At 38.7% G+C, this 13,484-nt stretch overlaps 1 protein-coding gene and 1 long non-coding RNA gene across 3 annotated transcripts in view; one reads left to right on the top strand and one right to left on the bottom strand.

Annotated features, from left to right (window-relative positions):
* Positions 1-338: 338 nt before the first annotated feature.
* LOC127622782 (uncharacterized) overlaps positions 339-13,484 on the bottom strand; it is a 157,349-nt gene continuing 144,203 nt past the window's right edge. Inside the window, exon 3 of the long non-coding RNA XR_007968013.1 lies at positions 339-411. This is a non-coding gene — a long non-coding RNA (uncharacterized LOC127622782). The remainder of the gene's footprint in view (positions 412-13,484) is intronic.
* The window catches only part of LOC127622763 (tetraspanin-9-like), a 130,428-nt gene continuing 129,902 nt past the window's right edge, over positions 12,959-13,484 (top strand). For both annotated transcript variants that reach the window (XM_052096845.1, XM_052096844.1), the window contains exon 1: positions 12,959-13,484. This exon is cut by the window's right edge and continues 260 nt beyond it. In XM_052096845.1, the coding sequence (XP_051952805.1) occupies positions 13,391-13,484 (94 nt within the window). In that variant the 5' untranslated portion in view covers positions 12,959-13,390.

Genomic DNA, 13,484 nt, shown 5'->3' with positions numbered 1-13,484 from the left:
ATTTCCTACTGGTAAGCACAGCTTAATAATTATTACAAGTGGTCACAATTATGAGTCATTTAATGATTAATTAGCTGTGAAGTAGTTTGGAATGAGCTAATTACGCCTTTGAGAGGTTGGATGGCTGGAGCATTCATAATGGTTTACTCAGAAGACGATGTGATGCTTTGTTGTGAAGCAACAACACTAGAACCATCTTAGTTCCATAATATATATATATATATATATATATATATATATATATATATATATATATATATATACATTTACATTTATGCATTTGGCAGATACTTTTATCCAAAGTGACTTACAGAGCACTTATTACAGGGACAATCCCCCCCGGAGCAACCTGGAGTTAAGTGTCTTACTCAAGGACACAATGGTGGTGACTGTGGGGATCAAACCAGCAACCTTCTGATTACCAGTTATGTGCTTTTGCCCACTACTCCTCCACCAATAATCAGATTCCAGATATCCAGACGCTTCTTCAGCAGTTTCAGATGGACCAACTGCTTCTGTTAAAGGACCACGACCCTCCGCATCCACAAACCCCAAAGATGAAGTTGGAATATCCTGTAGATCGCTTCCTTTCTTGTTTAAGGAATAATCCGGGTTTAATACAAGTTAAAATACTGTTTCACAAGTATAGACACAAGACATAAACAATATGTGTGTTAACATGATTTTACTGTCATTAAATCACACACTGATCACATCTGTGTAAAGTTATGTGCAATATAATAATGTTGCTGCCATAACGACAAAATGCCGTCAACCTTAAAGTATTATGGTAAGTGCTTTTATAAAATTATAAGCTGCACATTTCTGCATTAAAACACTACAAAAATTGGCCACATACAGTATATAAATAAATATAAATATATACTTGTACCAAACATAATGCCACAAATTGTATTAATCCTGTAGTTTTCTTTTAAAGGTGTACCAACTAACTTTTTTCACTTTTAAAAAGTTTAACAACTAAAGAAATGATTAGGACATTTAAAGGGGACCTATTATGCAAAATTTATTTTTTCATGGTGTTTGTACATACATGTGTTGGTAGTGTGTGTGTACATATCCACCTTACAATGTTATAAATCCACCCAGTCCTTGTTTTTTAATCCTCATTTATCTTTGCCTCAGAACAAGCCGTTCGCAGATTCAGTACAAAGTGACGTCATTTCATACAGGCCCCGCCCACGACTGTTGACGGACACTGCTGATGGACATGTTTGTTTGGGTGTGTAGATTCGTTATAGCACATAGTGAACATTGTAACACTGTGTGTGTGTATGTGTATGTGTATGTATGTGTGTGTGTGTGTGTGTGTGTGTGTGTGTGTGTGTGTGTGTGTGTGTGTGTGTGTGTGTGTGTGTGTTGCTCATCCATCGTTGCAAAACTGATGAAAAAATGAAATAAATAAATGTATCAAATAACCATTCTGAAACTTCCTGGTTCATTCTCAGAGTTGTTACTTCTGACAGAGTCTCTCCCTCTTCAGTGTCTGACTCCGGTTCACACATATCGGGCTGAACACTGTTTTCACTGTCAATCATATTGCTAATGATGTCTAGCTATCCCAAGCAGAGATGTCAAAACTCCGCCCTATTCTGGATATGGGGCGGGAGCACCTGCTCATTTGCATTTAAAGACACACACACACACACAAAAACAGCTTTTATTCCCACCCAAAAATTGCCATTTTCACAGTTTTACATTTCAGTTATAGTTTTTGGTTTTTGACGAAAATGCCAGTATTTCATCTTGTCAAATTTATATATTTTAGTAAAGTTTCCTCTGACACTTACAATTATTTAAACGTGTATTACACAACATGAGATAACTGTCCTTAAAACAGTTCGCCCCTGATCGGCCCCAAAATGCATCGACCCACTGGGAAAATTCCCGGTATGCCAGATTACCAGTCCAGCCCTGGGTATACCTTATTGTGACATATATTGTTTAGGATGTGTTTATGTGATGTAATTAACGTGTTAATAATGATTTTGTATGACGCTGCACTGTCAAATCGGCATCAGAAACGTAAACACAAAAAGATCCGTCCACCTTTAAACGCCATTTACACACCTTCACATTTACAGAGTGTTGTGCATGTGTTCTGGTATCCAGAGCAACTGATGTGTGTTCTGTTGCCATTTACATGAAACAAAGAGGCGGATTAAGCATGTCGGATTGCCCTGCAGGCGCCAAAGGAATACTGGTCCTTGTGGGCTATTGCGATGGCGGACGGGATGGTTGGTATAATCGCATCGCTGCAGAGCTTGAAATAGGTTGATGTTGTGACCGTAGCATCCACAGGTTCTTTGGAAAAGATGAAGGGAACCAAATGGCCAGCGACACCCTCTACAGGGATGCACACGTGGTGCAGAGTGCTTCTATCCTAACTGCGCCGTAGTTTGATGACCAAACGTTCATCGTGGCAACGTAACTGATTAGATTGTAACAACCAGAAAAGTGAAATTACTGGATTCAAAGCCACAACGTAACTTTGTAGCGGTGTCAGTCCGTCATGACGATGTTGTAGCAGCATCGAGGATCAATAGTTGTTTGTTGGTTACCAGTTGGTCATTTTTGCATTTAATGATTATTCTATGGTCTGACATGTAGTCGTCCTCATCATAACACCCTAGCTAATCACATAGCAACGGCTGGGCAACCACCCACAACATCCTAGCTATTTACGTTGCACGTCCCAGTGTCTTTGGGGTGCTGAATGCTTTATCATAAATTAAACTATTTGCCATTAAATGCACAATCAAATCTTTGACTCCAGTGTTTTGTCATCTGCAGATGTTCATAATTGTGAATTGTTGGTAGACATTATGAACTGAAGCCCCGATCTGTATATTAGAAGGGATCTGACCAATCAGAGCAAACCCGTGCTGTTACTCATAAATCAATACATGTTGCAGAGGTTTTCATCTCATTTGTTTGAGAATTCATATACAGTTCGTGAAGAAAGTCAGCTTCATTTACATTCTGTAGGCTTTTCCTCTGAGGCTTGAAGATTGTTTGCTCGACATTGTTTAGGTTGTTCTGTCCTCTCGCTCTCTTACATGTTAATCTGCCATTACGGTGATGGATGAGGTCTTGGGTTTACTGTTTAAATGGAAGATTGCGTGTGCCAGGTCCATGTTTCTCTCGTTCTTTCATTCATGTCCGCTGTGTCTACCTGTGTGGTCTCCTTTTTTGTCAGAGGTCACTTGACAGGAGGCCCGACCCTGTTGTTAGTCTCCCAGTGCTGTTCATGTTTGCTCAGAGTTCAGAGGTCATGGGGTCAAACTGCCTGCTGAAGTTTTGACTGAACTAGATGTCAAACTGTCATGTAACTTTATTACATTTTCACAGCAGGACTTGGTGGAGACAAGTTCATATGCAGCTTTAGTGCTAATTGAGCATTTAAGTTTTAACCTGTTTGATTTCTGTACATTTTTGCTTAAAGACCTGTTGAAATCCATATCTGTTAGCTCTGAAACCATTTATATGCTTGGTGAAATCATTAAAGTTGACAGCGTTAAAGGAATGTTCCAGGGTAAAAAATAAATATATATAAAAATGGCAAATCGACAGCATTTTTGACTTATTGATTACCATAAAAAAGCACAAATGTGTGTTCCAGTGAGACACTTCCAATGCAAGTCAATGGGTTTTAATCTGTAAACAGATTAAAAATCAGTCAAAATTTAAACAGATTAAAAATCAGTCAAAATTTTACTACTTTGTTGCCATGACGACATAACAACATTTATTTAACATCATATTTGAACATTTACAGATTGGCCCCATTGACTTCCATTGTAGTGTCTCACTTGAACCTTGATTTTTGCTTCTTTTTTTTAAAGAAAAGGAGGGACATGTCAAAATTTATTTTTTGGGTAATCAACATTATGCCACATATGTTGCCGATTGAGCTTCACTTGCATTGATATAAATGCATTTATTATTTACAGTTTATATCTAGGAAAACAGACCAAAAATATTGATGATTCGTCTGGCTTTGCATATCTTGGACATTAAATAGCAATTGCATTTAGCAAATCATGGTTCATCACTGTGACAAACTAAAGGCTGTGCTGTTTCTGGTGCTAATAATTCAACAGCCGTAAAAGGTTTCATGTATTAAACATAATTTAACCATCATTGTCTGCATTTACACATGAGAACATCATGTTTTAAATACATAAAAAAAAATACTTTTTTGAGATTTATGCATTTAAATTACTTATCTAAATTGTATTTTAACGGAGGTTTTATTTTGACGGAGCTTTTATTTTGAAGGAGCTTTTATTTTGAATGAGCTTTTATTTTGATGGACTTTTATTTTGACGGAGCTTTTATATTGAATGAGCTTTTATTTTGAATGAGCTTTAATTTTCAATGAGGTTTTATTTTGGTGGAGCTTTTATTTTGACGGAGGTTTTATTGTGACTGAGGTTTTATTTTGACGGAGGTTTTATTTTGACGGAGGTTTATTTTGACGGAGCTTTTATTTTGACGGAGCTTTTATTTTGAATGAGCTTTTATTTTGACGGAGCTTTTATTTTGAATGAGGTTTTATTTTGGCGGAGCTTTTATTTTGACTGAGGTTTTATTTTGACGGAGGTTTTATTTTGACGGAGGTTTATTTTGACGGAGCTTTTATTTTGACGGAGCTTTTATTTTGACTGAGGTTTTATTTTGACTGAGGTTTTATTTTGACGGAGCTTATATTTTGAATGAGGTTTTATTTTGACTGAGCTTTTATTTTGACGGAGGTTTATTTTGATGGAGCTTTTATTTTGATGGAGCTTTTATTTTGACGGAGCTTTTATTTTGAATGAGCTTTTATATTGGTGGAGCTTTTATTTTGACAGAGCTTTTATTTTGATGGAGCGTTTATTTTGACAGAGCTTTTATTTTGAATGAGCTTTTATTTTTGACTGTGAGCTTTTATTTTGACCAGAGCTTTTATTTTGAATGAGCTTTAATTTTGAATGAGGTTTTATTTTGACTGAGGTTTTATTTTGACGGAGGTTTATTTTGGACTGGAGCTTTTATTTTGACGGAGCTTTTATTTTGACTGAGGTTTTATTTTGACGGAGCTTTTATTTTGACTGAGGTTTTATTTTGACTGAGGTTTTATTTTGACGGAGCTTATATTTTGAATGAGGTTTTATTTTGACGGAGCTTTTATTTTGACGGAGGTTTATTTTGATGGAGCTTTTATTTTGATGGAGCTTTTATTTTGACGGAGCTTTTATTTTGAATGAGCTTTTATTTTGACGGAGCTTTTATTTTGACAAAGCTTTTATTTTGATGGAGCGTTTATTTTGACAGAGCTTTTATTTTGAATGAGCTTTTATTTTGACGGAGCTTTTATTTTGACGGAGCTTTTATTTTGAATGAGCTTTTATTTTGAATGAGCTTTAATTTTGAATGAGGTTTTATTTTGGCGGAGCTTTTATTTTGACGGAGGTTTTATTTTGACTGAGGTTTTATTTTGAATGAGGTTTTATTTTGGCGGAGCTTTTATTTTGACTGAGGTTTTATTTTGACGGAGGTTTTATTTTGACGGAGGTTTATTTTGACGGAGCTTTTATTTTGACGGAGCTTTTATTTTGAATGAGGTTTTATTTTGACGGAGCTTTTATTTTGACGGAGGTTTATTTTGATGGAGCTTTTATTTTGATGGAGCTTTTATTTTGACGGAGCTTTTATTTTGAATGAGCTTTTATTTTGACTGAGGTTTTATTTTGACGGAGCATTTATTTTGACGGAGCTTTTATTTTGACGGAGCTTTTATTTTGAATGAGGTTTTATTTTGGCGGAGCTTTTATTTTGACTGAGGTTTTATTTTGACGGAGGTTTTATTTTGACGGAGGTTTATTTTGACGGAGCTTTTATTTTGACGGAGCTTTTATTTTGACTGAGGTTTTATTTTGACTGAGGTTTTATTTTGACGGAGCTTATATTTTGAATGAGGTTTTATTTTGACGGAGCTTTTATTTTGACGGAAGTTTATTTTGATGGAGCTTTTATTTTGACGGAGCTTTTATTTTAAATGAGCTTTTATTTTGACGGAGCTTTTATTTTGACAGAGCTTTTATTTTGATGGAGCGTTTATTTTGACAGAGCTTTTATTTTGAATGAGCTTTTATTTTGACGGAGCTTTTATTTTGACGGAGCTTTTATTTTGAATGAGCTTTAATTTTGAATGAGGTTTTATTTTGACTGAGGTTTTATTTTGACGGAGGTTTATTTTGACGGAGCTTTTATTTTGATGGAGCTTTTATTTTGACTGAGGTTTTATTTTGACGGAGCTTTTATTTTGACTGAGGTTTTATTTTGACGGAGCTTTTATTTTGAATGAGGTTTTATTTTGACGGAGCTTTTATTTTGACGGAGCTTTTATTTTGAATGAGGTTTTATTTTGACGGAGCTTTTATTTTGAATGAGGTTTTATTTTGGCCTAGCTTTTATTTTGACTGAGCTTTTATTTTGAATGAGGTTTTATTTTGGCCAGAGCTTTTATTTTGACGGAGCTTTTATTTTGAATGAGGTTTTATTTTGACGCAGCTTTTATTTTGACGGAGCTTTTATTTTGAATGAGGTTTTATTTTGACGGAGCTTTTATTTTGACGGAGCTTTTATTTTGAATGAGGTTTTATTTTGACGCAGCTTTTATTTTGACGGAGCTTTTATTTTGAATGAGGTTTTATTTTGATGGAGCTTTTATTTTGACTGAGATTTATTTTGACTGAGGTTTTATTTTGAAGGAGGTTTTATTTTGATGGAGGTTTATTTTGACGGAGCTTTTATTTTGACGGAGCTTTTATTTTGAATGAGCTTTTATTTTGAATGAGCTTTTATTTTGAATGAGGTTTTATTTTGGCGAAGCTTTTATTTTGACTGAGGTTTTATTTTGACGGAGGTTTATTTTGACGGAGCTTTTATTTTGATGGAGCTTTTATTTTGACGGAGCTTTTATTTTGAATGAGGTTTTATTTTGAATGAGGTTTTATTTTGACTGAGATTTATTTTGACGGAGGTTTTATTTTGACGGAGGTTTATTTTGACGGAGCTTTTATTTTGACGGAGCTTTTATTTTGAATGATCTTTCATTTTGACGGAGCTTTTATTTTGACGGAGCTTTTATTTTGAATGAGGTTTTATTTTGGCGGAGCTTTTATTTTGACGGAGGTTTTATTTTGATGGAGGTTTATTTTGACGGAGCTTTTATTTTGACGGAGCTTTTATTTTGACGGAGCTTTTATTTTGAATGAGGCTTTATTTTGACAGAGCTTTTATTTTGATGGAGGTTTATTTTGATGGAGCTTTTATTTTGACGGAGCTTTTATTTTGAATGAGCTTTTATTTTGGCGGAGCTTTTATTTTGACGGAGCTTTTATTTTGAATGAGGTTTTATTTTGACTGAGGTTTTATTTTGACGGAGGTTTTATTTTGACGGAGGTTTTATTTTGACGGAGCTTTTATTTTGACGGAGCTTTTATTTTGAATGAGGTTTTATTTTGCCGGAGCTTTTATTTTGACGGAGGTTTTATTTTGAATGAGGTTTTATTTTGACGGAGCTTTTATTTTGAATGAGGTTTTATTTTGATGGAGCTTTTATTTTGAATGAGGTTTTATTTTGATGGAGCTTTTATTTAGAAGTGTTTCTGTGCTGTTTTGACCAAGGAGCTTTGACAATGATTCCCACTCTGGAAAAGTCAGTCGTTACGTGACTCAAAAGGCTGCTATTTAATTAAATCAGTATGTACATGATGGTGTTTTTTTATGTGAGTCTTGGAGGAGTTTTAACAGGGATGAGCAGCCGCGTCTGCACAACACTATCTCCACACATTCACAACGCTCACATTTGAATTACATGCAAACATTTATCTCATTAAATCACTACTTGCGGTTAAATAACCACACTAGAACATAACGTGATTTTAATTTGTTTGCTGAAAGAAAATTAAAGCTTTTTTTTTCTTCTTTTTAAGATTACTCAATTAAACATTTAAATGCAAAGGCCTGAGACCGTGTCATTTGCTCACTTGGGTTGGAGGAAAGACGGCGTTCGAGGTGAATTTCTAAGTATAACCTTTGCTGCGACACTGTTCTGTGGATGGCCAGACTTTTCGGAGACAATCTGTTAATAGGCACAAAATGTTCGACAATCATGTGTTCTTCAGAGTGTTGTGTGGTCTTGTTAGGGGGTCTGATCTTCATTTGCTGTTTCACACCTTCATGCACACATTACACCAGCAACTGTCCTGTATGGTGGGGTGATATAAGCAGAAATATACTGTATATCTCAATGTTTCTTTAGTCTTGTTGACAATATTATACAGTATGTACACCGCCTGGCCAAAATCAAAAAATGCAGTTTGGATATAAATAATGGTTATGATCTGAGGTTGCTGTAGTTGGTCAGGTCGAGGCTCAAGGACATACATGTCTTTAGCCAAAACCCAACTGGGACATTCTCATCAACTGAGAGCTAGCTTTTAAAATAAAGCTTCTGTATCGGGGGTCTGGGTATCTCCGTGAGTACTGCCGCTGACTAGCACACCTGGAGTCGTGAGTTTGAATCCAGGGCGTGCTGAGTGACTCCAGTCAGGTCTCCTTAGCAACCAAATTGGCCCGGTTGCTAGGGAGGGTAGAGTCACATGGGGTAACCTCCTTGTGGTGGTGATTAGTGGTTCTCGCTCTCAATGGGGTGTGTGGTGAGTGACTCCAGTCAGGTCCCCTTAGCAACCAAATTGGCCTTGTTGCTAGGGAGTGTAGAGTCACATGGGGTAACCTCCTCGTGGTGGTGATTAGTGGTTCTCTCAATGGGGCGTGTGGTGAGTTGTGTGTGGATCGTGGGGAGTAGCATGAGTCTCCACATGCTGTGAGTCTCCGCAGTGTCATGCACAGCGAGTCACATGATCAGATGCGCGGATTGACGGTCTCAGACACCCGGATTGAGGCGAGTAACCGCGCCACCATGAGGACCTACTAAGTAGTGGGAATTGGGCGTTCCAAATTGGGGAGAAAAAGGGGATAAAATGAACTTTGGGGCCATTCAGGGGCGGACTGGCCATCGGGAAAATGCGGCCGGCCACGTCACATGCCGAATGCGCTAAAATAAGCTGAAATGAGCCGCCGCGTAATGCAGAACGGGCCACAATATGGCGCTGCGATATGCAGAAAAGGACAGCGACAACCGCAACTGCAATAAATGTGGCGAGTGTTGGAGAATAAATGGTAAAGAATGTAATATTAACTGAGACTAATTCATTTGAACAATTAAACAGCAGAACACTTTTATTCTGTCTTGAGAAAGACGACGGTGCAGGTTGACCAATCAGAAGAAAGGGGCGTTTCAGCTCCACCCATATGTGCGAATCAAATATTAAAGCCACATAATCAAATAATCAAAACGCACAGTGTTCCGTGGCTATTTGAACAATTTTTGTATTTTTAACATTAAATCGAAATTATGAAAAACAAGTAATTATTTGTTTTAGTTTTGTAAAGTGAGAGAGTGTGTATGTGAGTGTGTGTGTGTGTGAGTGAGTTTGTGTGTGAGTTTGTTTGTGTGTGTGTGTGTGTGTGAGTTTGTTTGTGTGTTTGTGTGTGAGTTTGTTTGTTTGTGTGTGTGTGACTGTGTGTGTGTGACTGTGTGTTACTGTGTGTGTGTGTGTGTGTGTGTGTGTGTGTGTGTGTGTGTGTGTGTGTGTGTGTGTGTGTGTGTGTGTGTGTGTGAGAGAGTGAGTGAGTGAGTGAGTGAGTGAGTGAGTGAGTGTGTGTGTGTGTGTGTGTGTGTGACTGTGAGTGTGTGTGTGTTTGTGAGCGTGTATTTATCACTTTGTGGGGACCAAATGTCCCCATAAGGATAGTAAAACCCGAATTTTTGACCTTGTGGGGACATTTTGTCGGTCCCCATGAGGAAAACAGCTTATAAATCATACTAAATTATGTTTTTTGAAAATGTAAAAATGCAGAAAGTTTTCTGTGAGGGTTAGGTTTAGGGGTAGGGTTAGGTTTAGGGGATAGAATATAAAGTTTGTACAGTATAAAAACCATTATGTCTATGGAAAGTCCCCATAAAACATGGAAACACAACATGTGTGTGTGTGTGTGTGTGTGTGTGTGTGTGTGTGTGTGTGTGTGTGTGTGTGTGTGAGAGAGTGAGTGTGTGAGTTTGTTTGTTTGTGTGACTGTGTGTTACTGTGTGTGTGTGACTGTGTGTGTGTGACTGTGTGTTACTGTGTGTGTGTGTGTGTGTGTGTGTGTGTGTGTTTCCTCCTCCAATCCTCCAATCAAGACTTTCCACAGCATGACACGAGTCGTCGTTTAAAGCTGTAAATCATGCTCCAGAATACAGTTTGCAGGGCAGCGTCGCTTCAGATTAGAGGCAGTGTTGTATTGAAACGCAACAATCAATGACCACCGGCAGATGCGCTGAACAGCCAAATTAGCCGTTTCACACTTGACGCTTGACGTCCAGTGTTTCTGATGCATGATAGTTTAAAGGGTCGTTCAAACAGAAATGAAAGTCCTGTCATCATTTACTCAGCTTCATGTTGTTCTAAAGTCATCTGACTTTCTTTCCTCCATGGAACAAAAAGATTTCTCTAAAGAGATGTTTATCATGATATGTCAAACGATAAATTGATGGGCAATGCATGACATTTTTGTTCAAACAAATTAATGTAACATACATTTTATTTTGAAAGCATAATGGCATGCAGCATGAACTTCTGATGTAACTTTTGCTTTCTGTGAATAACTTTAAGATATCTCATTTCCATGCTTGAAATTGTGTTATAATTCCTGCGGCGGATGCTCTGCCAATTAACCTGTGCTCCTTACACGGCAGCGAGAGCAACGGATGAAGGGTTCTGTTAAACTGCACACAACAGTCACGCATCGCAGCCACTCAAACTCCAATTATGATCACAGGTTTGACGTCACTGCCATTTTTACACACAATAACATGTAGTTACATTTCAATAGTATATGAATGCAACGAGATGACTTTGAACTGGTAAAATCATTCAGTTATAAGCCATGGACATTTACTGAGAATTTACAGCCTTATTTTCACTCTAATTGGCTTATTAAAGGGGAGCTATGATGCAAAACTCTCTTTTACGTGTTGTTTGTACATAATGTGAGTCTGCAGTGTGTGTACACACAAACACCCTACAATGATAAAAGTCTTTCTTATATTTCTATTCATCATAAACAGTGTGTCACAATGAACGCTTTTCCTTTCTGCTCTAAAGTGACGTCACGTTAGATCAGGCCACGCCCACGACCGGTGACGGACTCCACCCTATTATCATAGCTCCTCCCCTGAGTGATGTACACACAGTCCTGGAGCAGATACAGTGAGAAGAATAATGTCTCATAAGTGTCTGTTGTTGCTGTAAAAGTGAACATAAGAGTCTTCATGAACTCCAGCATCAGTGACACTGAAGACGCAGTGGACAAGCTGGACTGGTAATCGGGCATACCGGACATTTTCCCGGTGGGTCGACGCACTTTGGGACCGATCAGGGGTGGGCTGGCCATCGGGAGAACCGAGCGGGCCGGTGTGTCGGCCCTGAAATGTGCCGAATGGGCTGCGATAAGCTAAAATGAGCCGCCGCTTTATGCAGAACAGACCACAAAACGGCGCAGCGATATGCAGAAATGGACAGCGAACACCCCCCGCTCAACTTTTGGGCAGTTGCTGTGTAAAATCCCGGGACGATTCCTCTTCCCAGTCCTGCCTGAACTCCGGTATTTACACTGTCAGTCATATCGGTTCTGATTTGTTGTTGCTGTAGTAACCGAAGCAGGAGCTGTAAAGGCACAGCCCTCTTCTGGAAAGGGGGCGGGGAGCAGCAGCAGCTCATTTGCATTTAAAGAGACACACACAAAATCAACGTGTTTTTGAATCGACCCAAAAAGAGGCGTTTATAACATTATATAATAAATGATCCGTGGGGTATTATGAGCTGAAACGTCCCACACACATTCTGGGAACACACGAGACTTATATGACATCTTGTAAAAAGGGTATAATAGGTCTCCTTTAATGCAGCCTACAGATCTGTCTGGTTAGTGTTTTTCTTTCTTTATGAATAATTTCATATACACACAGTTCCACGGCAGGCAGAAATCATAAGTCTGATCTCATCAACAAGCCACACAATTTGAAGTATCATGTATGACATCATATAATCATATTGTATCATGTAATTAGTCCTGATTTACTGATGTATAAAACAGCAATAAAGTCATTTAGGAATACAGTTCTCAGCATGTGTTGGATGTGTAGCCGACATAAAGAATATGGCATGCATGATCCACCCAAAATAAGTATTTTAACATAAAATCCATTCATCAAATATTACGTGACTTTTTCGTGTCAAGCATTGCTTGTCAAGTTGCGTTTGATTTAGCGAGTGAATGCAACGCGGCGACTTCTAACTCTTAAATAAAATGACTTTATAAGTCGTGGACATGTGCTGTGAATTTACAGGGTCAGGGTAGCTTTATTTGAGCTCTAATTAGCTTAAGAAGGAGGTCGACAGATTAGTCTTGCTGTCTTTGTGCTTTTGCTTAACATTATAGACCCATGCTGGATGCAAGTGTGCAGCAGCAGCACGCATGGTTTCATATTCATCCCCCATCAGCTCATGGATTTTTAAATTCCTCATTGCCCTCACAGACTCCCCGACCCGCCAGCACCATTGAGAGTGCTGCACTTGTATAGGCATAAGCACACTGATGATAAGCACATTAAGGCTCCGCTGTCGACAGGGGGAGGGGCTAGCACCAGCAGCTGCTGCTTGATTTGTGGTCTGAGTGATAGGGGAGGGGCTCAAAGAGAGAGAGAGCGAGAGAGAGAGAGGTGAGAGTACTGTTGGAAGGGAATGGCCAATAGATAGATGCAGCACCGAGTGTATGAGCAGTGACTTAGAGGAGTGCAGCATACAGCAGCGCAGGAGTCTCCTGACATCAGAACAGTGTGATTCATTCAGGCAAGAAGGGAAGAAAGGAGTAGCACAATCCTGAGAGGAGTATGAGGATGTAAGAGTAAGTTAGAGGGCTGTGGGAACTCATCCAGTCTGTCGGAGAGGACGGCAGCTGAATAAATCTGGGCTGAAGCTTCCCTCGCACCTGCTGGTGGGACTAACACTTCTGGATATTCCGTTGAGACTCGTGTGTGTGAGCGTTTCCTACGGTCCTCTTTAGTGTTCCAGAAAGCCAGTGTTTGATCAGCTTGCTCTTTTGACAGACAGAAAGACTAGCTGTTTTTTGGAGCACTAGAGCGTTTCCGTCAGGGTTATTCCGAGAGACATGATAGAGAATGAAATCAAGAATGTGACTTCCGTTCCAGAGCATGGAGAAGTCAAGTAGCGAGGAATCCGCCATCCACCGCAGCCCCTCCGTGGACAGCCACGACTCGGACTTTGCCCAAGCCTCCACCTCCGGGC

The sequence above is a fragment of the Xyrauchen texanus genome, chromosome 29 (genome assembly GCF_025860055.1).
Source record: "Xyrauchen texanus isolate HMW12.3.18 chromosome 29, RBS_HiC_50CHRs, whole genome shotgun sequence".
NCBI lineage: Eukaryota > Metazoa > Chordata > Actinopteri > Cypriniformes > Catostomidae > Xyrauchen > Xyrauchen texanus.
Note: the sequence above shows the minus strand (reverse complement) of the source record. Positions and strands in the feature narration are given on the sequence as shown.